This window comes from Necator americanus, chromosome I, assembly GCF_031761385.1.
Source record: "Necator americanus strain Aroian chromosome I, whole genome shotgun sequence".
In the NCBI taxonomy this organism is placed as follows: Eukaryota; Metazoa; Nematoda; class Chromadorea; order Rhabditida; family Ancylostomatidae; genus Necator; species Necator americanus.
The window spans coordinates 14,096,489-14,122,595 of NC_087371.1; the positions used below are offsets into that span (position 1 = coordinate 14,096,489).

The 26,107-nt window shown below is 40.4% G+C and overlaps 2 protein-coding genes across 5 annotated transcripts; one reads left to right on the plus strand and one right to left on the minus strand.

The window, feature by feature from the left end:
- Window positions 1–2,425, plus strand: RB195_005508 (uncharacterized protein; the record flags this gene model as incomplete). 2 transcript variants are annotated; one of them, XM_064178047.1, is made up of 9 exons in its annotated part: window positions 1–25; window positions 269–322; window positions 754–848; window positions 1,039–1,092; window positions 1,172–1,336; window positions 1,527–1,651; window positions 1,766–1,882; window positions 2,073–2,218; window positions 2,313–2,425. In XM_064178047.1, the coding sequence occupies 9 exons, from the start codon at window positions 1–3 to the stop codon at window positions 2,423–2,425; spliced, it is 894 nt and encodes a 297-aa protein (XP_064035132.1). The 2 variants fall into 2 exon arrangements, with proteins under 2 accessions (XP_064035132.1, XP_064035133.1); XM_064178046.1 differs by lacking the exons at window positions 1–25; window positions 269–322; window positions 754–848 and adding an exon at window positions 919–939.
- Window positions 2,426–4,872: 2,447 nt separating this feature from the next.
- RB195_005509 (uncharacterized protein) lies at window positions 4,873–24,109 on the minus strand (the record flags this gene model as incomplete). 3 transcript variants are annotated; one of them, XM_064178050.1, is made up of 29 exons in its annotated part: window positions 4,873–4,950; window positions 5,013–5,111; window positions 5,176–5,277; window positions 5,329–5,445; window positions 6,467–6,559; window positions 6,628–6,816; window positions 6,945–7,050; window positions 7,130–7,204; window positions 7,565–7,632; window positions 7,792–7,872; window positions 7,987–8,094; window positions 8,152–8,257; window positions 9,542–9,656; window positions 10,283–10,442; window positions 14,088–14,191; window positions 16,159–16,248; window positions 17,978–18,032; window positions 18,490–18,591; window positions 18,654–18,770; window positions 20,293–20,385; window positions 20,463–20,651; window positions 20,776–20,881; window positions 20,958–21,032; window positions 21,099–21,166; window positions 21,293–21,373; window positions 21,849–21,956; window positions 22,011–22,116; window positions 23,062–23,176; window positions 23,950–24,004. In XM_064178050.1, 29 exons carry the CDS (start codon window positions 24,002–24,004, stop codon window positions 4,873–4,875), a joined length of 2,961 nt encoding a protein of 986 aa, XP_064035134.1. The 3 variants fall into 3 exon arrangements, with proteins under 3 accessions (XP_064035134.1, XP_064035135.1, XP_064035136.1); XM_064178048.1 differs by lacking the exons at window positions 14,088–14,191; window positions 16,159–16,248; window positions 17,978–18,032; ... (10 more) ...; window positions 23,062–23,176; window positions 23,950–24,004; XM_064178049.1 differs by lacking the exons at window positions 4,873–4,950; window positions 5,013–5,111; window positions 5,176–5,277; ... (11 more) ...; window positions 14,088–14,191; window positions 16,159–16,248 and having other exon boundaries at window positions 17,937–18,032; window positions 23,950–24,109.
- Window positions 24,110–26,107: the final 1,998 nt, after the last annotated feature.

Here is a 26,107-nt window from a genome sequence, read left to right on the forward strand (position 1 = left end):
ATGGCAAGGAAACGTAACTTTAAATGTGCGTCTTTCCGCACTGATTGCCCTTGTTTTTCAACTGCCCTCCAGACATTGGACTGGGACGCTTCCATTTCCATGTTTATAAATATCAAATGTTTACGAGATTGTTGTTCGGGCAACATATTTTTAAAGGCATCACCCCACGAAGCTGAAGTGGTACGGGCAATGAAGAACCGGGAAAACAGTGGTTTTACCTTCCACTTTTCTTTAGAAGTGCGTTTTTCGTATTCTTGGTGTGATTTAGCAAAAGGCCTGTATTTTTTGCGACTGGATTATGGCCCGGATCTGACATTTCTCCGTACGTTATCTTTAAACTTTTGTCATTTTAGAGGGGTGTTAAATTCAACAATAACAATCCATATACCTTGTGATTTTCTTAGGAGATATTTGCTAGAAAATAGGCAGAAGTAATAATAATTTTTAAAACATTTCCAATCCCTTTTTCTCTGTTAGGTTAACTTGTAGTCAGTAGTAGCTATGGTAGTTAGTGTGTATAATTGTGGACAACAGTTTGATCGCAAACCCTGAAGAAAACAATGAAATTAGATAGGTTCTGTAATGCATAAAAACACTAGTTAATTGCTTAGGCTAGAAGAATTAGTGCATTAAAAGAATGACGGATCACATCGTTTGGAAATTTCTACTGGGAACAATTAAAGTTTTGTTTTAAATGTGTTATAGAAAGTGTCGTAATGAAGGAGTGAAGTGTCATCCTTAATGTTCTTAAAGATCTTATTGTTAAATCATTTTCTAGGAATTGTTTGTTTCTTCATTCCATCGCTTCGTCCCATAAATGCATCTGCCTTCACATTTCTTCATCGAATGTTAGTTAATTGGAAAGCTGTAGGCAGAGAAAACTCACTACATTATGTATTCATGAGTACATACAACATAATGTGTTTCGAAATTGGGTATGTAAGTGTAGTTGCATCTGCTTCTCGCGCTGTTTCGTTATGCAATAGTTGCTTGGTTTCCTGTCGAATTTAACTACTCTTCCACCGTTTTTTTTTCCAGGTTAAACCGTTGATAATGACATCTTTTGGTAACGCTGCTGTTGATATTGATATTGTAAGTTTGTAGTTTTCTAATAGTACTCATCATTTTGATGTTTGACGCTCACGTAAGCGACTCGTTTGTTTCGATTCAGTTAGAGCAGGAGATTGCTGCCAAGGAACATGCTTCACGACATACTCCTGCTGAGCTATCCGGGAACATTGCTGGCATGGGAGGCCCTTCTAGGTCACGTCCCATGCAAGAAGTTGGTTTGAATGACGATCTTGACACGCTTGATGAACCCGTCTGGGATACAGTGGTGAGTGCGCCTCATCTTTAAAGTTGTTCATTTTATTTATTTATTTATTTTTATTATTCCATTTCCATCATTTATTCTCCTAACTGCAATCATTGGAATTGTGCTGCATATCTCGTATTTTGTTCTGGTTTGCTTACAACCCTTCATAACTGCATCATTTTTCATATCACCTGTTTTGATTTTTGTTCAGAAACGTGATTTACGTACCATTGGATTGAAATTTGGTCATGTCATTTTCCCGACTCCAGATCGACAACAATTGCTTAGAGATTGGGATCTGTGGGGCCCACTTTTTATTTGTGTTGGGTTATCCTTGTAAGTATTTTGAAGTATTAGACGTTTCTTCCTCTTTTTGTTTCAAAATTCATGGTGTGTTTGCGATATTTGTAACATTCCATACAGCTTGTAAAGTCAGATTGAACTGTTAAGATTACTCCAACATAACCATCCCGATGGTTCTGCTCCGCAGTTTACTCAAGTCTTCGCAATAACTTTTTTCGGATCAGTCGTTGTCACTCTGAATATAAAACTGCTCGGCGGGCAGATGTGAGTTTATGTTCTTTCAGAAAAATTGTTAGCCACTGTAAGTAATCATTTTTCCGTCTGCTTGGAGCAGAAGCAGAAAATGAGACATATGACATACGTTTCTGTCGATTTTTATTATCTAATGATAAGTTTCTTGCATAAAAAGATGCATAGTAACAAGAATAAACTATAAATCTCTTTCAATTTATAGTTCATTCTTCCAATCGCTGTGTGTGATCGGATACTGCCTGCTGCCTCCCCTTGTCGCAGCTGTCATCTGTTCGATTCTGCTACATGGGAAGTTATTCCTTCTCCGACTCGCTATTTCCACTGTTGGCTTCTGTTGGTCCACTTTTGGTGAGTCCTAGGTCTTGATTTTTTTTCGATTTCGTTATGCTTAGAATTTGCATCCGAAATACTGTTATCAACTTTTTATTCGTGTGTGTTATAGCTGCTATGGGCTTTTTGGCCGGATGCCAACCGGAGAAGAAGCGATTTCTTGTTGTGTATCCTATTTTCCTCTTCTATTTCGTTGTCAGTTGGATGATAATGACAAACTCTTAGGGCGAAAGTATAGGAAATATTATTCGCTTAGTTTACCGACATGGGGTTCTCTCAGTGCTGTTATGTACCGTAGGAATGCATACTCCAGTTTGTGCAGCGTTAATAGCAGTACTCCTTTGGCTCTTTCTAAAAGTATTTTCCTCCTCCACTAAATTCCAGTTGACGTGTTGACGTGACCCTTACCATGAGTTTCACTAAGTTTTATGGGCGTGAAGCGTAATCGCCTTCAAACGCTTTAACTCTCCGCCCGGTTGCGGGTAGTAATGAAGCTGTTTTTGAATCTTTTTTATGTGCCTACTACGTACGTTTTTGTAAATGTCATCCTTTAGTCCGAAATTCCCAAAACTGAAAGCTGTGATTTTCCTAACCGTGCTAGTACGTGGTCGTGAAATAATTAATGTATATACTCGGTGGTGTCTTCAAACTATATATGTGCGTAATATTTGAATTGTAAATTATTTCATATAAAGACTTCTTATGGAAAATGTCCATTGTTTCGGAAGATTTCATAAGAAGGTGAGAAAGAGATTTTGGGTAAACAAACTAGAGTGTTTTCATAATGTCGTGTTTTTATTTATTTATCGGTAACCGACTGAATTTTAATGGAAAGAGGTTGTGGCAAAATCGTTACTTCGCCTATGATTTCGATTTTTTAGGCGGAAAGGAGTATTTGCCTTAGAAAAATGCGACGAGAATTTACTACTAATTTGTTTGATGTTCATGGTCTTAGATAACTTGATATTTTCAAACAAAATTCTGAAGGAGGACAGGAATATGAAATAGTTCGGGTGCGGGGGTTCAACTAATTCGCAGCATCGTGATTTGGAAATGGCGGGTCAAGCTGGTATCTTGTTGTTCATTCGCGAGACTTTCGTCTAAAGATCATCTTATAAAATAAAAAGCTGACGTCAGACACTTAGCAATATCATGTTCAGCTCAATTTTATTTTGTTTACACCGATTTGGACTAGTTTTATCCAGTGTGAAAAGAAAAGGGGAAGACGAGGGTTAAGGGATACGATGGAGTATTTCTTATATTATTATTTCTTGAATCATAATAACTTTTGTTTTGTTTTTCGGAGATTTCTCTAGGTGGAGGGAAACAGTTGATTGTGGCGTATTGAGCTTCTCTGTCAGCTCATTGTTTGGATACGTGGATATTGCTTCAATATTAACTTAGAAAGTGACGGTGTAGCGCTGTCGGTAAGTTTCGTTGTAGCTGCAGGATCGGTAGAGGTTCGAAACCACCCTAGCGCCAACCAAGCCTATCATCCCTTCGGTGTCGATAGATTGGGATCAGAATTGTCTAGGAGGAGAAAAACACTGACTTGATACATCGGCTAGGCTCGCAATTAATGGTACGGCTATGCGCGTGTTCATAAACCTCATACGAAGGCTGAGCTGGAGTCGAACGTATAGGGTATGAACAACGCCGTGCACCTTATCTTTTATCCTTAATTGACTTCAAAATATCATCACCGAAGTCTGGTGTGCGACTCCCCTGGTTCGTCTTTCAAGATCACGTCTCCAGAACAAAATTTAACAAACTAATTTCTAACCGCCCGATTGGTTATCACTCTTTCATCCATACACAATGCATATTCTTTGAGCCGTTGCCGCAGCACTGTTACCTTTTTGGAATTCCAAGGAATCACACGGCGACGATTATTACTTTATTAAGGATAAAGGATAAAGTGCAATTTTTGATTTTCTGTTTCAATGTGAGGAAAAAAATTAAACGTAACGTGCGCAACACTAGACTGCTCCCAGAAGACCAACTGAAGTTTCGCGTGTGCAGCGATAACAAATAATAACGATAGGTACAATGTACCTGGGCGGAAGTTATTTATGGCTCAACCTCGCTAAAGCGGCGTAGAATTCGGCTGGAAAAATTTCGTAGGATTGAATTCGGGCTACTTCTATTTCCTTTTTTAAAGGAAAGTTCCAGATAATCTTTGATTATTCAACGTAAGCCTGATTCATTTTATTGGTTCGATACCAATTTTGGTCACTTCGGCTACTCCCACTCCCCGACTCGGACTGCTTTGGATACGCTAATTACGGTCAGGTCACAACACACAGAATCGTGGTGCAGTTACGGAGCAATTGCTCTGGGAGTGCTACTCTCGCTTGCTTCAGTTGGGCTGCAGAGATGAGCGAATCCGACTGGAGCAAGCGAGGGACCCACCTTGAGCGTAGTTACTTACGCAATTGCATCAAACCAGTTCAGTATGACCTGTCTGTAGTTCTTGGATGAAATCCTATTTCCTAAAGGGAATAATAACTGCAGAGGATCTAAATCTTGCGCATCTCGTTCGAAAATTACTTATTGCGTCCAAAGAAGAGTTGGTAAATACGGCTCTTAAGCGTTCCTGCTCCGAACATGAGTCTACGAAAGAAAAGTGCAATCTCATGTCAGAGACGAGCTAAACACTTTATTGACTATTGTTAGCTTTGTTGAGTAGAATCTCTCTGTAGATCTTCGACTTCGACTCCATCAAGCTTGAGTGGTGGGACCGGATGCGTCTAAAGACAGTCATCACAAATTTTGTTAAGAAATACTTCCATGCAAAGTGAAGTTACTCTACTTTACTATCAGTCCATGACGATGGATCACTACTAGTAGAATCTTTCCGGAGATCTTCAATTTCAGCACTATCAACTTTCTCCGCTGGAGCCCCGTGCACCTGAAGGCAAGCAATCGCAAAAGGCACTTCAGTGCAAAGTGAAGTGCCGACTGTGTGGACCTACTTTGTTACCAGTCCATGGTGCCGGATCGTTACTAGCCACAAACAAAAATGGGATGTTTGCCACAACTACGAGTATACTTACTCCAAGAAATAAATTAGACCACTGAAGCAAAATTGGTGAAATGATGAGCACTATAAAAGAAAAAAAACATACTTGTTCTGGTGTGTTGTCTGGGCAAACAACATTGACAGCTACCGGCACAAGAAAAATGATGAGACAAAGAAGAAAAGCAATCACAGCCATAACGAAATGCGCATATTGACGTGAAACCTAAATTAGTAATAAAGGCGACCAATATGAAATCTCAGGAAATCGTACTGTAGTCACATGTTTTGTCCTCCCTTAGTCCATCTGTCCTTATGTCGTTCCGTTTTCTTTCATTCATTAATCATGTTAAAATATGGCAATATCGCTGTTTCTGACACGCCGTGGGTTATGGGCTTTTCCCAAATACAATCGACGTAGATGTTGAGTAAACGAGCACTGTATCGTCTCTGACAGGTACGGCGAGGCAATTTTTTTTCTGTTTTTAGTAGTTTTTTTCTTCTTTCATTATTACCCCGTCATATCAGAGTCTTTTTTTTCATAAGCCTTGTCGTTTGTTTCGTCCTAAGGCACCACTAAGATTTTGTTAGAAGGAGATGATTTTTGCCTCACTTCCTCGCGTAAGTTGTGTATGATTAGGGTTCTTCGTCGTTGAAGACCTGCGACACTCCTTTATAGCTAGTTTTATAGCTTCCTCTGCTGCCTAAGAGTCTCCATAATGACTTCATCCTGTAGCAACTGAATTTCTTCCACACTTTTTTCGTGTGATTGCACAGCATGATTGGCATTCTTCCCAGTCGGATTTTGGGTTTTTTTTTAGATTTTTCTTTAGTAACATATGAATATGTTCTCATTACAGAGAACGCTAATCATGCACTTCAAGTGACGCGGAGTACAGCGGAATTCCTACACACAAGAAGTTTAACTCTTAACCCCAAAACGAGATAGTCAATGAAAAAGGTTTTTGCTAAGACTATACAATGCCAACGGGGTTATTCAATTTCAGGAGACTGGATAAACAAATCGGAGGCAGGAAGGTGATTCCTGCTGTAGTCTTTGATGTTTGAAAGAGGTGGAACGGTCTACGTTCTCTTAAATTTTAGCATCTATCTTGTTTTTATTATGTATTTTGGATATACGACAAAATAACATATCAAGTCACTGACGTCATCCTTCCGGATTTCTGAATTTTTTGAATTAATCGATTAGTTGAGGACTTGTAAAGGGCGGAACGAAAAAAAATCACCAATTGTGCAGATTTAATGGCGCCGACGATGTTAATACCGCTGAACACTATGGCCGTAGTATAGGCGACTTGAGCCACACGAGGGTTTGTAACCTGAAAAACGTTTCCGTGCACTAATCACATCTGTCTCGAGGCCTTTGACGGATTACTGGTGAACTTACGACAGAAAGTAGAAATATACACAGAGCCATCGTTCCCTGCGACAAAGCGGCGAAAAAAATTAGCCGCCATCGTCCCGATACGAATGTAGCTCGATCCGAAATTGGCCCCACTACGAATTTTACTGCTGCCGAGAGAATGAACGGCAGGGCGGTGGCGAATCCGGTTGATTTGACATTGAAGTGGAGAACCTGGAATGTTGAGTAAGCCGAGCGAGTTTCAGTCGATGTATGCGCCTTTTCGTTGGCTGAGTTGCTCATATTCCATGTTAAAAGCTGGTGATAAACTCTCCTTGTACATAGGCGTGCAACTGAAGTACCTTATTAATATAAGTAGGACCATAAATAAGGAATACTTGGAACCCAAGATTGCCTCCACTCGCCGCCAACCAAACGCCGAGTATACACGGATCCGTAATGATAGCCCTAAATGGAAGGAATTGTAAAATGAATCCGCAATTTCCTGAAAATGCTCGAGGAATAGGAAGAATACATGTCGTAGTACCTGAAGGGAATGGCCTCCTTCTTTTGACCCTGCTTACCCAAGCTGATTTTTTGAAGTTCCACTGGGCTGACATTTCTGGGACAGTAAGGTTAGTATTATACAGAGGTCTACTAGCTTGACTTCTCACCGAAGAAGAAGAAAACGATCATAATGTTTGGTCTCAGAAACTTTTTTCGTAGGAGCGCTCTGCAAAAGAATACGAAGACCAAAGCGAAAATAGGCATGGGCTGCGAGAAATCGGCTCTATATATTCAGATGATGAGAAATAAATACGTCAAAATATCGATGGAAACGGACGATTCAAAAATGACGGCAATACAAACTCGCGTATAGTTTCTAAAGATTTTGAAGTAATGTCATGATTTGAGATCAAATATATAGGGACATTGGAATTGGTGGATCTAATCACGAAAGACACTCCGCGTGGCGCAGTACCTGTGTTTACTTGGATCGTCCTTATAGAAGAAGAAGAAGGTGGTAAAGGCTATAGCTGACAGCACACCCTACAAAAAAGAGCTGAAAAGAGGCAGAACTGAAAAGTTACAAGTGGGCTAGTTCAAAGGTTTCGGAGGTATCTACAACGATCTCCAAATCTTAAATTTTAGGTTAATATGCACACTGAGTCTGAGGTTAGAACATTCCAAAGGTCTAATCGGGATTACCTGCAGGTAGAACACAGAGGGCCAGCCGAGTGAGCTCTCGCATAGAAAACCCGATACCGGCATTGTGAAGATGTTGCAGAACTAAAGGACTGCTTGCAACATATTTATTTTTGTTTTTCACGGTTTGCTTCATTCTGTACTGGAATTAAATGCAAGCTGCGTAGACATTTTGAGTGGCCCTGAATTTTGCGTTACCTGCAAAGCACAAGATATGATGGCCATAAAGGTCCCAGTTGACTTCACCGTCGACCATTGTGCTGGTATCACACCGGTTGCGGGGAAAGACAGTGATGTTGCGATCCCCTTAAAGAAACGATAGCAAATAGTCCGTTGTTGTTTGTAGTACTGTCTATGCTGTACCTGTAGTATTCTCATAATAAACACCGCCACGAATCCTGTTTTCACTGCAAGTGGAAATCCTAGCGTCGCCAACGTTGTAGCCGCTCCATATAGCGTCATAGTCTTGCTGCAATCATGTAGTGTTCAAATGTAAAGAAAAATGAAGGAAAAGAACGGCGTGGTGGAGATGGGGGTTCGAATCGACGTGGGACCATCACGGTTTGGTCTCCAAAGGAATTCTGTCCATCCATTTGCTAGTGATGGCTTGCCAAAATGAAATAATTCGAAATATTTCGTGGTAGAGCCATTTGATGTTTTAGTCGGGTCAAAACGACCTTGGTACAGTTGCGCGCCCGAAGCGTTCGAACCCTGCCACGTCATGTGCGACCGTTCACGCAACTGCACCGAGCTTCAGACCGTTCTGATGCGACTATGCCTCGCTACACTAATTCTTCAAATGAGTCCCCGCTATGGAGACCATTTAGGTTTCTCGCTGTGTATCACTGAACTTCTAAATTGAATGGGTTTTCGTTCAGACGACTAGTGATTCTTTTCGGAGAGTGTTCCAGTTGTACAGATAAAGAGTCCTCGCTGTTGGTCAACGGTTGGCCCCTTGCAATTGCCTTCGTGGCCAAAGTCGAAAAACTTGCACTTGTGTTGCATTTTCAATTAGGAAATTAATGAAGCCGTATTTGTGTTTCGCCTAACCGTTGAAGGCATCACCCCACGAATCTGAGGTGGTACAGATTTCGGGTGGAGTATTCGTATACGGGACGGGAAACTATAGAGAGGGGTGTAGTGTAGTGTCTCATCCCGTATACGAATACTCCACCTGAAATCTGCACCACCTCAGATTCGTGGGGTGATGCATTTAATGGTCGCAGAGGTACGTTGGGAAATCACTCCACTTATACGCCTGGATATCAAATGACTGATTCGTGAATCAACGGAGGCACGAACTGCCTGTCTACAAATGTGTGTGCAGTACTATTTCCTCCTCTATATATCTCTATCGAAAAATAATGCAAGAATCCTAATGGATATTGTCCCCAAACCTGTGACCTTCACATTTCCAATTCCGAATGAATATTGTAGGGTCAAAACGACATGAAGCACGATGCAGTTGCGTAAGCGCTGTTCTCGAAGCGGCACGATGAAGGCAGCTTCTGGAATGGGACGATCGCGAAATGTAGCGAACAATGGCGCTAACAAACGTCCCCGTTTTTTTCCTTACCACTACGCTCCACCGCACCGTTCCGAGCGCAGCCCCTTACACAGCTGAGCCGCGCTTCATATCATTTTGACCCTACCATAAGTTATCAAGTTTTAGAGCTTCCTTTACGAATTACAGAAAAATAGTAAAGTCGAAGGAATTTAAACAATAGACTCATAGAACTGAGAAAAAACTCACCAAAATCCAATTTTATGGATGAGAAAAGTGCTTGGAATCGTGCCTATCAAAGTCCCAATGGCAACTGCTGAGAACAGCGAATTGACATGAGTGCTTGAATCAAGCCAGTGTTGTTCTGAAAATTATGGCTGCGGTGACTAGATCAAAACTCTCGACAGTTTTCAACACCTATATCGTAGCGACTCCGATATGGAGCGATTCAATAATACTGTAACCCGTGGGCAAATCATTCTTTTGAGAGCTGTGGGTCAATCGTGATGAATAGCCTATCGCAGTGATGGTGTCTGGCTAGATGAGTGTGTAGATTAGACGTGCTTATTCCTTTTTGTCCCTGAATTACCGTTTGCTGTCTTCAAAAACAGCGGTAAACTACCCTCTTTCAATTGTTTGAAGCCAAAAAATTAACAAAACATGAAAAATTCTTTGATGATTCGCATGCAAATTTAGAGAAACTCGTTATTTCTGTAAAATTTCACCATTTTTTGTGTTAAACCCTTCCAATAGTTAAGAGTGTGGAAAAGAGCGTGTTAGGCAGAGAAAGTGTGCGGGGATCTGTGGACGCACGGCGGTCGCTCGAATAAACATAAGTAGAGACGATTGCAGGAAGTGAGCTGTACTCGTTCTATCCGTGTTTGCCTTCGCCTGCACTTTCATGCGAAGAAATAGTTGTTCAAATTTGCATTGCAAAGTTGGGTGCATCGCTCTTAAAACCCCCCGTTCACGTGAATAACACAAACGAACCGTGACTGGCATTCGTTGACAAACTGCGGTGAAAGTCCGATCGAACGTCGTTCATGCAGATTATGGTAAAGTTGAGTGCAATACTGTTCGAGAAGATCAATGTAAGGCAAACGACCGACAGTGTTAGGATGAGGTAACGGGTACGATCGGAGAAGTACATCTAGAAAAAGTATTTAATAGGAAAAGTGCATTTAACTATGCAAATGATCGACTGAGCAAAGAAATCTTTCCACTTGAATATTTACCTATAGACTTTGGACAAGGAAAAAGTAGAAAGCGCAGAGTGATAGAGGTGCCGATATGAAATGTCGAATTCAGAGTTATTTCGTTGCCGACGCGCTTGAACATGACAGGAAAAAGCAGCGCTCGAATCACTCGAGGAATTTGAGGACGAGAGTTGCTGTTCGTTCATGAGCGTAGTTTGTCGTAGAGCGGAGATGTTGTAATTATCGGAAAAATAGTGCGATTCGTGTGAAAATCCTATTCTTTGGGCAAAAGGTGTTGAAAATAACTGGTTAGAGTTCGTATCATCAAATATTGTATATTTATAACGCCTGTCCCTACTCGTTCTTAAACCTTTTAATTTGTTTGTCACGCTATTCTGTCTATTTAAAAGAGTTCTTACACGAATCTCGCAAAGATTATGAGTTAGTTTTAGATCTGAGGGTGTTGTTGTTACAACTTTATTGACATTCTTCTCTTTCTTTAAAATATATTTATTTCTATATGTTTACTTTAAAACGCATACTCATTGCACATAATCCATTAAAAATTGACATTGACATCATTCTCAGTGCTTCTTTCTTATTATGCTACTAACCTAACCAAGAAAATGCTATTAATGCTGTCGGTATTGGCTGAGAAGTGGGTCTATCCTGAATAGTAATCGACTCTAAAAGTAAAATGGTTCCAAATTTTATCTAAAGGTAAGACTTGATGTTGCTTCATTAGATTACGTTTTCTAACTTTTCTGGTTTTTTTTTTGTTTTTCGAAAAACCATCCTTTTTGTATAGATCATAGAACATAAATGGAGAAATGCCTTCCTTCAAATTCGCTTCAAACTTGGAGCGATGGAACAAGGCAGTGTTCTTATTCCTTCTGGACGAACCTGAGACCAATTTATCGACACTAGAGGGATGAACGACTTGTTAGGTCCAAAGGAGATTTCGAACCACCGATCGTGGTGGTCGCAGCCACGCCACCGACCAGCTGCGTAACACCCGTCCTAGTGCATACTGTTTATGTATTTAATATACAGTAACCTTGCAAAACTTTTTTTTTTGAGAAGAATTCTGCTGCATGAAGCTCTGGTTTTTCGTTTCTTTCGTCACACAAATTTAATTTGGAAAAAAATGACTAGAGGTTGAATTAGGAATAATTGGAGAATTAAAATTAGAGGAATAATTGGTTCTCAGCCAATTATCTTCTTACATAGCGTATTTTTGAGTCTAGCTTGTGAAATAGATTTGTGAAGTTCTTGACGCTTTTCATAATGCTAAAATCTGATTGAAAAGAGGTTCTTTTCGGAGTCAAGATTAAGTTTTCTGTTTTTTTTTTGTATTTGGCTTGTGCTATTCTACTTGTGGAGCTCTAAATAAAAACTGTCAAATACATATGTGATTGAAACGTTTAGTTACAAGCTACACTAATTGACATACAGGTGAATCTAGCCACATAAAGAGAGTCCCGAACAGTTCATATTTCATCGAAAGCTTGCAGAATTGCAAGGTCGTGTCGTAAACATGTCGCTACCCACCTCCACAAAGTTTATCTCTTTCTTTTTTGCATTTCGTTGAAATGCAATACGAGAGGTTACTGAAGGATTTATTGTAGTACTTGATTTATTGTATTCTGTATACTAATATTTCTTGCAAAACTGTAAGGCTTTACAGATCTTCACCTCTTGACAATTTTGCCGAATCTTAGCGAATTTTAAAAGAAGCATTTATGGGTACGGGAAAGAGAGAAAGAAAAGAAAGTTTAGAACTTTATCTGAATACCTGATTCTAGAGAGAAAACATCAAAGGAGGAAATGAATAGAAGGAATCAGGAATCAATCAAAAGATCAAATGATAAGTAAGTAGGAGAGAAGTGTGGAAAAGGCGGCGAACATTTGTGAAATCGTTCGTGAAGAGCGCGCTGAAGAAGAAAATTCGTATTGTTTCAGGGGCTCCTCGCACGCGATCAATCTTGCGTGTTTCCGTCAAGTGCGCGTGTCCTAAAGAGGGATTAGTATTGGGAGGAGGTTATTGCCATCTAACGATTACCACGAGTTATGGCAGCTATTATAGAATTGAGTTTGAAGACGAGTCATCACAGTCGGCAGTAATTATACGGTACAAAAGAACGGGGCGAAATCGAGAAAGATATCACATCACATACGATCGCATAGCACGTGTTCAGCCGGGCTGACGCGACGCACGATGCGGAGATGCTGCGCACGGTCGCTGAACGGAGCCTATCAGCACAATGCGCGCCATACAGCCAGAGCCCACTGCTCATGTTTGTCGCGGACTCGTCGCAGTGGCCTGATTGAACGCTTTGTACTGCAAATTCTTCAAAACTTCATATCTTTCTCATAATAATCTTTTTTCGTTTCCTATTCTTTTAAATTCAGACAATAGCAAGTGGTTATGGGATCTGATCGAGACTCACTGTGCTGTAGAGGGTAATTTATGCTCGTCATATGCTGTATAGGATGTTTTGATGGATTGTCTTCGATTCGAGAGGTTTATCGTTTCTATTCTGATCTCTGATATCGGTTCCGGTCCAACAACAACACCTATGAGAGGTTCCGTTCGGAACCGTTTAAGTTCAATCCTAGTTTTTATTAGGAGCACAGAATTTGAATGAATTTCTTACTGATGAATGGAGAATTGATTGATCGCTGGGGAATATAAATGCACACGCAAGCCCATGATTTCAATAAAGGGCATTGATCGGTACTTTGAGCGGAATTTTTATGAATATCGCAAATTTCGGTACCTATTCTGGCAACAACGAATTATTGCGGGAAATCAAAAATACCTTGCAAAGACTTCTCTAAATTCAATAATGTGATGTTCATGAAAAGCAGACGAAAAAAAATGACAGAGACTGTTCTCTACAGAGAGTTTCAAGATTTCTAGAGAACTTCAGCGGTAGAACGTACATGGTAAATAATGACTAATCTATTTTCGGATTGTCCACTGAGAATTTTCATTTCTAAGACAAAATTTGAAATGGGATGAATGAGCAGTGGGAAGCTGTGAAAGCGGCTTTGTTGCTCAAGAGATATGTTTAGTATAAACATTACAATATTTGTCCTGATCTCCACAATGATTGCGCGCAAGTCCACATCAATACTGACAAATTTCTTGAAATCAAAGATTTTTTCTGAAAGAAAAAATTCTAATTCTAATCTAGCAAGGAGTATACCTTGCAAATTTTCATGGGTTGCGAATTTGGTTTATACCATTATTTCTCTCTTCTATTTCCTCTGAGTGCTTCGAATGACTTTGATTTTGCGCTTGTTTACATTTTGGCTAGATCAATTTCCTGCTTTTTTTTTGTTATTTCAAATGATGGGTAGACAATCAATACAAAGGAGGACTCAAAAGATATTAAAGCCCATTATACTATTGGAGCTGGCACACCAATGAGTGTTTTCCAATAATAGATAAATACTACATGTATTTGTTTAGAATACTGAATAATAAGCCTCAGGAAAAGCGGGACCTAAGCGCAACCAGCAAAAGTACAGATCTAAAGTAAAATAGAGGGGTTTCGAGGAACAATACAACAATAAAAGTAAGCCAACGACACCTTTCGGACGCATGAATCATTCTCATACTGCCCTTTTCTCGCGCCGATTGTTGTCCGCCAAAAGAACGCCAGAGTAAGGAATATTATACGGAAAAGTGGGAATCCTGCAACGTTTACACCTTCACTATCCATAGATGAAAATCCATGTTAAAAACAAACAAATAACGATCCTTTTTTATTTATAATATCACAGTATCTTTCTCCGAGCCCATTCCCGCTACGTACATTTCAACCCATTTTTAGCACCACAGAAGAAGGAATACTGGATCTATATTTTTTAATATTTACATTTCCATTACCTGAATCTTTGGAATTTATTTCTTGAAATACTTGCGAATTTATAGCTAAGAAACTATGAAATATGTTTTTCCTTATGTGGTTTTCAAACAAAAAAGACTCGTAGATGATTTGCGGGTCGAAGGAGAAGAAGAGGAGGCGGACACACATGAGCGAATGCACTTTGTAGGTGATCGCAAGAGAGTAGAAGAACAAATGTTTTGTGTTTTTTTTTTGATTTTATCTTGTGCTATCGGACAGCTATCACTGGAGGTGTCAATGAAAATTGCAGGAAGAACAGTGAAGCGAAAGTGATAGGAATAGAAACAGTATTCTCATCGGATGGCTAGAATCGTATGATTGAAACAACCCCCGTGAGCATCTTTCACTCTTAAACGTTTTGAATCGGAAATAGACAATAGATTCAAAACAGAGAGGAAAGTAAATCGATTAAAAGCAGCTTGTCCCGAATCTGACGTGACGAAATCCGCGGGAAAAGCTAGAGATAGACTTGCAGATTGCGAGATTCGAGGTGGTTCCGCTCATCTCTCCCTGATCGTCGTAAGAAACGCTGTGGGATCGCCTGATTTAGCTCCTACAAGGTATGTTAGAACGTTCCTCTATGTGCACGTTTCCTTCCCTCAGCAGCCTAATCATTGGTTACACTTGAATAGGGTGAGAAGGCATCACTGATCTTCGACCACTCGCACTTGGATGCGGCGCGTGGCAAGGGTGGCGGGGCCCGTTGTAACCGAAATTGTCGTGAATAACGGCGTCTTCCACGTCGTTTCTTTACGTCGATTAGGGAGAAATGAGCGGAAACACCCCGGATCCTGCAACCTATAACTGCTTCTCTAGCTTTTCCCGCGGATTTCCTGACCACGTCAGATTCGTGGAATGCTGTCTTTGAGTGGAGCTTTGGGGACCTCATGGAGTCTTGTCAAAAGAACTTGTGGTTCATTTTCGCCAGTGGTTCCGCTCACAGTGGGACCTAAGGCGGTCCACGGAACTGATCGAGTGCAACCACTTACGTTATTGGACCTCAGGTCACATCGTTTTGCCCGAATGCACAGTGTGAGAATCGTCCAAATGTTTTGATGAGTTCTCCCCTTCTAGTTGTGTTACAGAACAGGACGTAGCCCAAGCTACAAAAAAAGAAAAAAAAAACAATTCTATGTCCCTCTCCATCTCGAACAAGATGATTTATCCCGCCGGGCCGCCGCCGTAGCCATATTTAGGCGTCAGGTGAAATGTGTCTGCCTACACATGGGATTTGACGGCAAGGTGGATAATTACTTACACTAATATAATAATGATGTAGTATTACGCCTTTATGATATGTTTAACCATCTTCTGACGTTTAATGACCGTTTTTTCTCTTCAGGACTTTTGGATCTAACATTTTTGATTCTTTTCATTCATATGTATTTGTCACGTTCATATGTATTAGAGCAAAAATTACAACACTATAAAAAACAACAACTACATCATGGAATCAGGCTGCACTGGCATACTCCTTCGTCATATGGGCAGGGAGACCCCTCTCTTCTCCTCCTTTATAACCATTCAGATAAAAAAAAAACTAGATCCGCACAGTGCAACATTTTTGGTGCTATTTTTGGCTGTTCTGATACTAGCCCTAAAGGTATGGACAGAGATAATACGGCAGGATCTGAGTGACATCATTAACAAGTACCATCTTGCTTTTGCAAGTCCCTATGCATAGTGTGATAAGATCGTTAGTAAGTAAACCTTATGATAACCGCCGAACAATCACTGAAAATCAAAACCAAACCTTTGTCATAAGTGGTGTGAGGAAAGAATTCAGCTACCGTAGTTTCACAAGAGATTCCGTGGCGAATGTAAACGGCAATGTCGTGACTCTCTAGACTAACTGTATGCAGTGACAAAATAAATGAAATGTAGATACGATGTTCCCTCCTCAAAATGCATCCAGCATCTGCCCTCAGAACAACTACTCTTTCACATCTAGTTGCTCTCAGTTCGAAAAAGCGATCGAAAAATTAAGGTTTAGACAGTCTTTGATGCTTAGCGTGTACTGTAATGCCAAAGAGTTGCACACTTCCATTAACTTTATTTTCCAGAATTTTAATTCTTTTTAGTTTTAGCTCCAGTTTGTTTGAGATGATAATTGACTTGAATTGCTTAGCTAACACAATTTACTACGTTTACAGAAGAATACCAGAATTTGACGAACCATGGAGCTTCCTTCAAAAGAATGAAAAGAAAGTAGAATAATGAGAACCAAGGATTACTCCTCTCAATCAATCCTCCTGGAGTAAAGATACCTAGTAAAACACACTTAAACTGTGCCAAGTTATCGCATTCGGTTCATTTGCCTGCTGGACTCGATCTCTTCAGAATCTTGCCGCCAAATCCCATGTGTAGACACACACATTTTACTTGACGCCTAAACGAGGTTACGGTGGCGGCACGACGGGATAAATCACCTTGTCCTTCTCGAATGGGAGTCCAGCGACAAAAAAAAACAAACCATAAGCATCACCAGATTCTAATGAGGACTCGAAGCAAGTAAGCAACCGGAAAAAAAAAATGCGGAAAAAAGCAAAAACGAAGGCGACAGTCACGTGTGGAAGCCGGCTGCGTACTGCAAGAGGCGGCTCAGTGAGATTGGTTGGGTTTCCGGAACGCCACTTTCCACTTCTTTTCAACAGGCAATAAATTGTGCGGTCTCACGTCGAATTCACGTGTACTTTCCTTGGAAGGGGTTACCGTTAGCTAATCTTTGCTATAAGCTATCATGGATCTCACAGGGATCCGTATCTATGGGATACACTCATTACCACGCTTGCACAACTACTCATTTCCACGAGGAAAATGTACGAGACGTAACCCAAAAGAAGCACTCGCGACACACATATGAGTTCGCGTTGGGACCCACACAGTTGAAAAGTTCTTGCAAGAGGGTTTTTCAAAGTGTTATTTGATTCATTCTATTTCTCTGCTGATATCGATAGTTGTTTGACACTATTGGGTGATTACATTTTATTTCTTGGGAAACACTACGTTCTTCTTTGATTCCTTCTGTCTTGTTTTGGCTTTTGGCTTGAAATAGTACTTAAATAGGTGTTACGTTAGGTACATAAACTATTTAGTCAATTGAGTCAGCTTAGGTTCCAAAAACGTATCTTATTCGCATGAAATTCTTTTCTCTTGTGGGTCATTAATAGTTGTGGAGCGGTGTTTTGTTTGTGAGCGTACTTTTTTCAAAGAGTAAGCAGGAGGGCTCAGCTCAGATGTCTATGATGACGCCTGTCAAATCCAGACACGCAACAATGTGGGACAGATGAGACGGGGAACGGGAATCGATCTTTGCCGAGACTGCACTTATCTCAACAAGAAAACCTACTATCTTTAAAATTAAGCGAATGATTTACTTTAAAGTAAATCAAGCGTATATTTGCATATCATGGATATCCAACATCGATATGATTAAGGGAAGAACATTCAAGAAAAAGGAAAACATTTGGTTCGTTTATCCCTATTTCCACGAGTAATGCGATCTCCCCTGTCCGAGGTAAAAACGATTTATTAACTGTTAGTAATTTTAACTTTTTTGAGAGTAGGATCACTCGTGAGATCTTCAATTTTGCTCCGATCGATTTTTTCCTGTAGAACCGCATGAATCTGAATAATCTTTCAACAGTCTTTACAAATTCACTGAGGAAGCACACTAGACAAGTACATCACTCCACGACATACAAGTACATCACTCCACGAATCTGAGGTGGTACGGATTTCAGGTGGAGTATTCGTATACGGGATGGGAGACTGCGGGAGAGGGGGGTGATTCCGTCCATTTCTTCTTAATTGCCGTAAAAAACGGCCCGGAAGATACGGCTTCAGGCGTTCTGCCGCACTATTTTCTAGAAGGAGTTCGACTGGAGCGCGCCAGCCTTGTGCAGCTCCCCATCTTCCGGGCCGTTTTTACGGCAATTAGGAAGAAATGGACGGAATCACCCTGTCTTCTTCATAATCTAGTATCCCGTATACGAATACTCCACCTGAAATCCGTAACACCTCAGATTCGTGGGGTGTTGCCTTTAATCAATTCTATCGCTGCGTATTAAACTTGCGAAGTTACCTTACTACCCGTCCACGGTGCCGGATCACTTCTAGCCAGAAAAGCGAACGGAGCATTCGCCACTACAACGATTATACTTATTCCGAGGAATAAATTAGACCACTGAAACAAAATGAGTGAGCACTAAGTGCTACTAAAAACATACATAAAACAGTTACTCTTACTTGTTCCGGAGTGTTGTCTGGACAAACAATGTTGACGGCTACCGGAATAAGAAGAATGATTATACATAGAAGGAATGAGATCACAGTCATAACAAAGTGAACATGTTGACGTGCCACCTAAACGAAGGTACTGACAGAGTTAGAGACCTCTGCAACCGTAAACTTTGACCTTGTTCTATCTCTCCCAAACATTCTTCGGTTCACTCCCTTCCTACTCGCCTTGTTAGAGTCGCTCAAACCTGACCCTCAAGTCTAGGCTTAGGTCTAGTTTTAATAAGTAATAGCTCCAATGACAAAAACTTTGCATGACACAAGGAAAATCTGCATTCTAAGTCTTTTTGATATTGTTTATCAAAAAGACACACAGTAATCAACAATAATCAACAAACAGAACGAAGTAACATTAGCTAAGCTATTCGGACCAACCCAGCGAAGGAGTTTGAATTACTGCTATAGTCGGGTCAAAACGACATGAACCACAAGTGTGCTTGCGGTGCATTTGCGTACGTGGTGGAGCAGTTGGGACCGAGTTGGGACAGTCGCAAACTGCAGCGATGGATGGTGGCAGCAAGGGTTTCATCACGCTGCTGGCCACCGAAACACCTCGAGATTCCGCGTACGCAACTGCGTACGTGCTTCATATCGTTTTGACCCTACTATACGCATAGATCTTTTGTTTCGATGTCGCCATGACGTTTTCTCAGTTATCGACTGAAATTTAACCTCAGCGTTATAGTTATCTAGCTGGTGCGATTCGATCATTTTCTTATTCATTGTCATTGCTCGCCTTGTGATTCCTCCACATCGCTAGTGCCGGCATAATTTTTTAACATAGCGAAAGCAATATAAACCGTGATTTCAGATTTCCTTCAATCTGAATTTCCGAAATGGAGAGCACACTCAACACAAATTTAGAAAGGAAAAGAAGTCAGAGAGGAAACACGATTTCGAAAGAGAAGTAAAATGGACCTGTAGAAGTAATTACGTGGGAGTACTGGTTTAAATTTCTGTCAATTCTAAATAAGTATGCGATTAACTGTCGGATCCAAAATTTTGGAGAAGTCGTGGGCGTGTTGTCTCAAATTTTCCGCATATGAGCAGTGTGAGAATTGATAGTTGATTGTTTTGATTAATTTCGATTACTAATCCAAACTAGTTGACCCTCATCGATGTGCCCAACATAATAACGATTTGCAATGACCATATCGAATAGATATGTTGTGTGGGGTCCAAACGAAATGAAGCACGGTGCTGTTGCATCAGCGGCTGCGCTCGAAGCGGTGCGGCGGAGCTTAGCGAGGAGGATCTCTGGAGGGAACCCTTCCTGACGCCGTTCCTCGATGTAGTCCGCAATGGTCCTCCTCGATTCCAACCGCTATCAGCGGCGCGCCGCTTCGGGCGCTACTTACGGAACTGCACCATCTTCATGTCGTTTTGACGCGACCGCACATGTAATTGCACTGCGATATTGGTGGACGGGATTTCGGATCACCATCCAGCGCCTAAGGTCCGATCATTGTCAGAATTTGTAGGATCGGTAAGTGCTATCATTTGAAATAGCCGAACACTTGGGAAGAAATAAGTTGAAAAAAAAATTAGTAACTGATCAACATGTTGTTGCAAAATAATTTAAAAATACCAGTTGGGCACATTTGACGACGCCGACTACATTAATGCCACTGAAAACAATGGCGGCGGTGTAGGTGATTTGGCCGAGACGAGGACTTGTGACCTAAAAAGAAGTGTTTCAAGACATTTGTCGTCGTCCTTTTTAAATAACATGTGTGTGTGTGCTACTGTAGCACTTACAAAAGCAAGCAGTAATATGCAAACAGCCATCATTCCTTGCGAGAACGCTGCAAAAAAGATGAGTCGCCATCGTCCCGGTATGAATGTGGCACGGTCTGAGATCGGTCCCACTACGAATTTCACTACCGCTGAGAGGATGAACGGTAAAGCGGTGGCGAATCCAGTCGATTTGACATCGAAGTGGAGAACCTGGAATATTGAATGTGACAAATGAGTTGCAGTAGATTTTTACTGTTTACTTTAGTACTTTTTCTTTGAATGAATTGTCCAGAATGTTATAAGAAGTTAACTACGGGTGTATAACTAAAAGAACCTTGTTCATGTACGTGGGACCATAGAGAAGGAATATTTGAAATCCAAGATTGCCTCCGATTGTCGATAACCATACGCCGAGTATACAAGGATCCGTAATGATAGCTCTGAAAAACTGAGAAATTAGCTCACCACTGCCTGTATAATCGATAGAGAAATAGCAGGAATTAGTAGAAATGAGACCTGTAAGGTATAGCCTCTTTCTTCTGTCCCAACTTTCCCGAACTGATCTTCCGGATTTCACTTGAGCTGACATTTCTGGAAAGGGAAGATAGGTTTGATCTTATTACTATTCGTGGAAGAGGTTACAGTTTTGTAGGATACCTATGCAAACTCGGATCATCCTCATAGAAAAAAAAGAAGGTGGTAAAGGCTAGTGCTGTGAGGATGCCCTGAAATGGATCTAGTCTTAGGATGCTGAACCCCTTCCGAGCTACCACAGCAATCATCCGAAATAATAGATGTCAAAAGAACTTCAAAGTTCTCTAGGTGAGTGGATTGAAACAGGGTGCGTTCACCTGCAGATAGAATACTGAAGGCCATCCAAGCGAACTCTCACAAAGAAATCCTGCTACCGGCATAGTGAAGATGTTGCAGAACTTGAAAAAAAAAACCGTTTCTTCCAGTTTTTTTTCTAGAGATTTTCATTATAAGAAGTGGTTTCATATTACTTATATCATTATACATAGAAGTCATACGGTCTCAAGTCGTTACTTACTTAATTTATCTCAATTCTTGAGAACCTGTTATTTTGCTTATATTTATTCCCCCAATTTATCGTGTATAAGACCGATGTTACACGCCGTGACACGGCCTTACACAAATAAGAAAAGATTGAAAAGATTATGTTCATTTTATAAATTCGCACAAATGAACATGAAAAAAAACCCAAACATGAACATCAGAACAATTCCATAATCGAAAAAGACATCAAAATCGACAGGAACAAAACTCATTTTCAAATCAAAAAATCAAAAGATCTACATGCCGAGGCCAGACAGCGTTATGCAGGGGAAATTAAGGTAATATTCCATCTACTATTATTCATTTATTGTTTCATTTCATTTTACTCACCTGCACATGACAGGATAGTATAGCAATGAAAGAGCCGGCAGCCTTCAGCGTTGACCACTGTGAAGGGATTAGGCCAGTTGCTGGGAATGAGAGTGCTGTTGATATGCCCTGAAGCAAACGAGTAGTGACTGCAGCACTCGTTGGTTCAGTTGATTAGCATACCTGTAATATTCGCATGGCAAAAACGGCTGCAAATCCTGCCCGCACTGCGATCGGAAATCCAAGCGTTGCGAATGTTGTAACCATGCCGTAAAGTGCCATAGTTCTGCTGCAATTATGTAACTTCTAGAAGTTAGAGGTGATGACAAAGAGGCTCCTCTTCTTGTACATTTTAAATCTCTGACGAATTAATGAATCCAGACTAGTATTGCGTCGAAGGTGGGGTTAAAAGCACCTGAATACAGAGTTGCAACTGCGCTCGAAGAGGCGCGGTGGAGCGCAGCGGTTGGGATCGAGTTGGGACCCTCGCTGGCACTACTCACTGCTGCCATAGAAGTGGAGCTACTGTTGCTCTCTTCTCGATTCCAACCGCGCCGCTTGGAACGCAACGCTCACACAACTGTATCGAGAATGATTTCTGGAAAAATTGTGTTTGTAGCAACCGTCACCGCCGGATATCATTAGCCGGGTGGTCTGCCGCAGTTCACCCCTTTACCCGATCTGACATAAGCTGCACTTTCCTTTTGCTGTGCCCCAATCGAATTCGTATCGCGGTCACTCAGTTGAAGATCTTCTAAGCCTACTGTGATAACTGATTTCAAACAGATGATATGGTTTACTACATGTTCAAACTTTTGATTAATATTACATGAGAGTGACGTGCTTTCACTTTTTTTTGATGGAGTGAGAGACAAATACTATAATAAGATACAGGAGACATTTCCTTTTTCCTGAGTTCCTAATGTAACAAATAGAGTCTTCCTCTTTCTTAGAACTTCAAAATCCTTGCTTTTTATCCGCATAATTTCTTGGAATCAGAGTTCCCTTGAGAGTTCTATGTTGGAATTTTGTTGAAAATTTGTTCTTCGATGCTTTCGACGTCTTCATGGAGGTAGAGGCCTGTTCAGCGCTTATTTTGCCAAATATCACCCGTCATATTGGAGGGCTTAAATTGAAGATTTTCTTCGGATGACATATTTTCAAAAAAAAAAAAAAAAAAAAAAACATCCGAAAGCACAAATAGATCTTAGCCAGCTCCAAAGAAGAAACTTACCACAGTCCAAGTTTGTGAATTAGAAAAGTGCTTGGAATGGTTCCTATCAGACAGCCGATGGCAATTGCTGAGAACAGTGAATTCACATGAGTGCTGGAGTCAAGCCAATGAGTTTCTGAAAATCACACACGGAGCAAATAACAAGTTGCTACTGCTGTAAAGTTTCGGTATATTTTAATTTGTAGGATGCACCTGTATTCAGGTCATTACAAATGCGTCATTATCCCTCTTGTCAAAATGATCTGAGTCCTAGTTCAATGGCGAAACGGTAGCGATCGAAGTGAGACCCAGCTATGTCAAATATGATCGTAGAGGTGGATACGAGTCCCACAGCGCCACTCGGAGCGCAACCACACCAGACTTGACAGTGTGGACACGTTGCTGATTGCTTATGTCCGCACTACCCGTAACAATTTGTATCGTTGGGGAGACGGGATCACATAAGGATGCCATTTCGTGGGTAGGTAAGGGGAATTGGCGTAGTGATGCTGTTGGGACTGCACTGCTACCCCTATCAATTTCTGAAGAGACCCCAACATCGTCAGTTTGGTGACACCCTGTCTTTATAGTCGGGTCAAAACGACATGAACCACGAGTGCGATGGGTGATGCCAAGAGAGGTTCCACTACGCTCCTGGCCACTACGCTTCACCGAAGCGCATCGAAAGAAGCCGCGTACGCAATTGCGTACGTGCTTCATGTCGTTTTGACCTTACTATAGCTACTTAGCTTGAAAGTGTTCTGCAATCTTCCTACGTGTTCAGCTACATCTGTATTGTACTTTTACGTAAACAAGTCCTGATGTAAATGGACTGTTTGATAAGGTGAAACGACATGGAAATAGGCAGTTCACGTGAACGACACCTAAAAAAACACAAAGTTCACGTACCATCACTGCCATTCGTGGACAGGCTAAGCTGATAGTCCGATCGAACGTCGTCCATACAGATTATGGTAAAATTAAGTGCAATACTGTTCGAGAAGATCAATGTGAGACAGATGACAGACAACGTAAGGACGATAAAACGGGTTCGGTCCGCGAAATACATCCGTAAACTGCAAAAAAAAATAACGCATGCGTAGAAAAATGCAACTATAACGAAAGAAATTGTATGCGACTAGACATTAACGTTTGCTAAACGAGGAACTGCCTCGATTTTGGTATATATGAGTGTGGAATTGATGTGGAGAAATTGAGGAATAAATAGGAAAAAAAAAACAAAAATAGCAAGCTGTGCTATACGTTAGCATGGAATACAGGATAGAAAAACAATTTTGTATCATCATAGATCCATAAGGGATCCCCAAGGGATTTGCTAAAGAAATCTCGAATGTGATTAGGTGGAGTGTATATAGCTTGTCTTAAACACACAGTTACGCCTCATTTTCTATATAGTATTTTCTATCTTTATTTTTATTCACAAATCTTCTATATCCTTTTACATCTTTATTTTATATCTATAAATCTTGACGTTTTGTGGTTTGGGTAATATGGACGAAATGCCGCAGGATTTCTACAGACTTTTGCTTCCTTTAGAATACGTAAATTACCTGCAATAACTGTCAGCTTTGAGCCAAGCACCAATTACCGTACTTACTGCGTTGATCGATGTGGTATGCACTGGAAGGTGCACAGTATAAACGCCCGGTCACTTACTATTAGGGTAAATTGACGTTGAGAAATTCCACTGTTTGCCGTAATTCCTTCTCCTAATTAATGCACTAATTTAGTAGTAAACGCCCTTTTCACTTCCCCACAATTTCAATCCTTAACGTGTATTCAACAGATTCCATTTCTGACGGATTTTAAAAGCTGAAAACAAGTGTTCTCTGTTTCTGAAGGACGAAATTAACCTACTTTCCTATGTACGCATCAGAATTTCTTCTGAAATTGGAAGTTTTGTAAGAAAAGGTACACAGTCTATTTTTAGTGCTTTTTGAATTAGTTATTTTTTAAAATTGTTAATTTTAAACAGTTATTGTGGAGTAGTTATCTATAATTTAATTCTACTACTATTCTCATTTCCTTTTTTAGGAGCTATGTCCTCTTCTGATGGACATAACTCGTAAAAAAAACCCCGGAGGGATGAAAGGCTTGGTGAGCACTAGGGCGGATTTGAACCTCCGACCGATCGCGGGGGCGCATCCCAAGCGGATTGATTAACGCCAGAAACGTTATCCTTTATGTCCTCTTCTTGCATCCTCTTTTTTGTAGGGAAAAATTTTTGCAACTCCAAATCGGTGTTATTTACATGTCAGTGATTCTTTCCCGGGATTCATTGTTTGAAGTGTACTAAGGGCAGAAAACTGCCAGTGAAGCTCACAACGTGGTTTCATGGGGATTTCCCTAAAGTTGAACAACTGATCAGAAATATGCACACTATTGATCGATACGCAGAGATTCTGTCACAGATCCCACATCTAAAACGAACTCCGTTTGAAATTTCCAGTAGAATCGTCGAGAATGTGTTTCTGCATATCGTGACTTTATCAGTTCGCCTGTTTTTTCTTCTTTGAGAAAAATCCACGCTGAATTAACACCCTATCATGCATCTGATGAATTTCGAAAATTTCTCAAACTCTATTTTCTTAGTTTTTCTTTTTGATACCAAACAAAACTCCACAAAATTTTCGTATCTGTCTAAAATCCCAGGAAGTTGAAAAATATGTTAGTACAACAATTATGAATCTTTGACATCAAATTGTAGAACACGTCAAGGGGTCAAAAGATAAATCGATAAATATGAATAGATAGAAAGATAGATAGATATGTTGGAATAAGAACAAATTGATAGATATATTTGGAAATCAGTAGTTTTTTTTTTCGTATAAATGCGAAAAGTCCGTCCAATCCTAGAATTCCTAGAAATATATGAAGCAGTTCTTTCATTTTATTATAATTTGCTGTAATTTGTTATTGATTATTGCTACTATTTATTATTAGTGCAGCAAATTTCAGATAGGGTGTGTTAAGATTGGTAAGACATTTTTGTATTCGTTTATACAAAATAATTCAATTGAAATCTTAGTTATTTCGAGATTTTGTA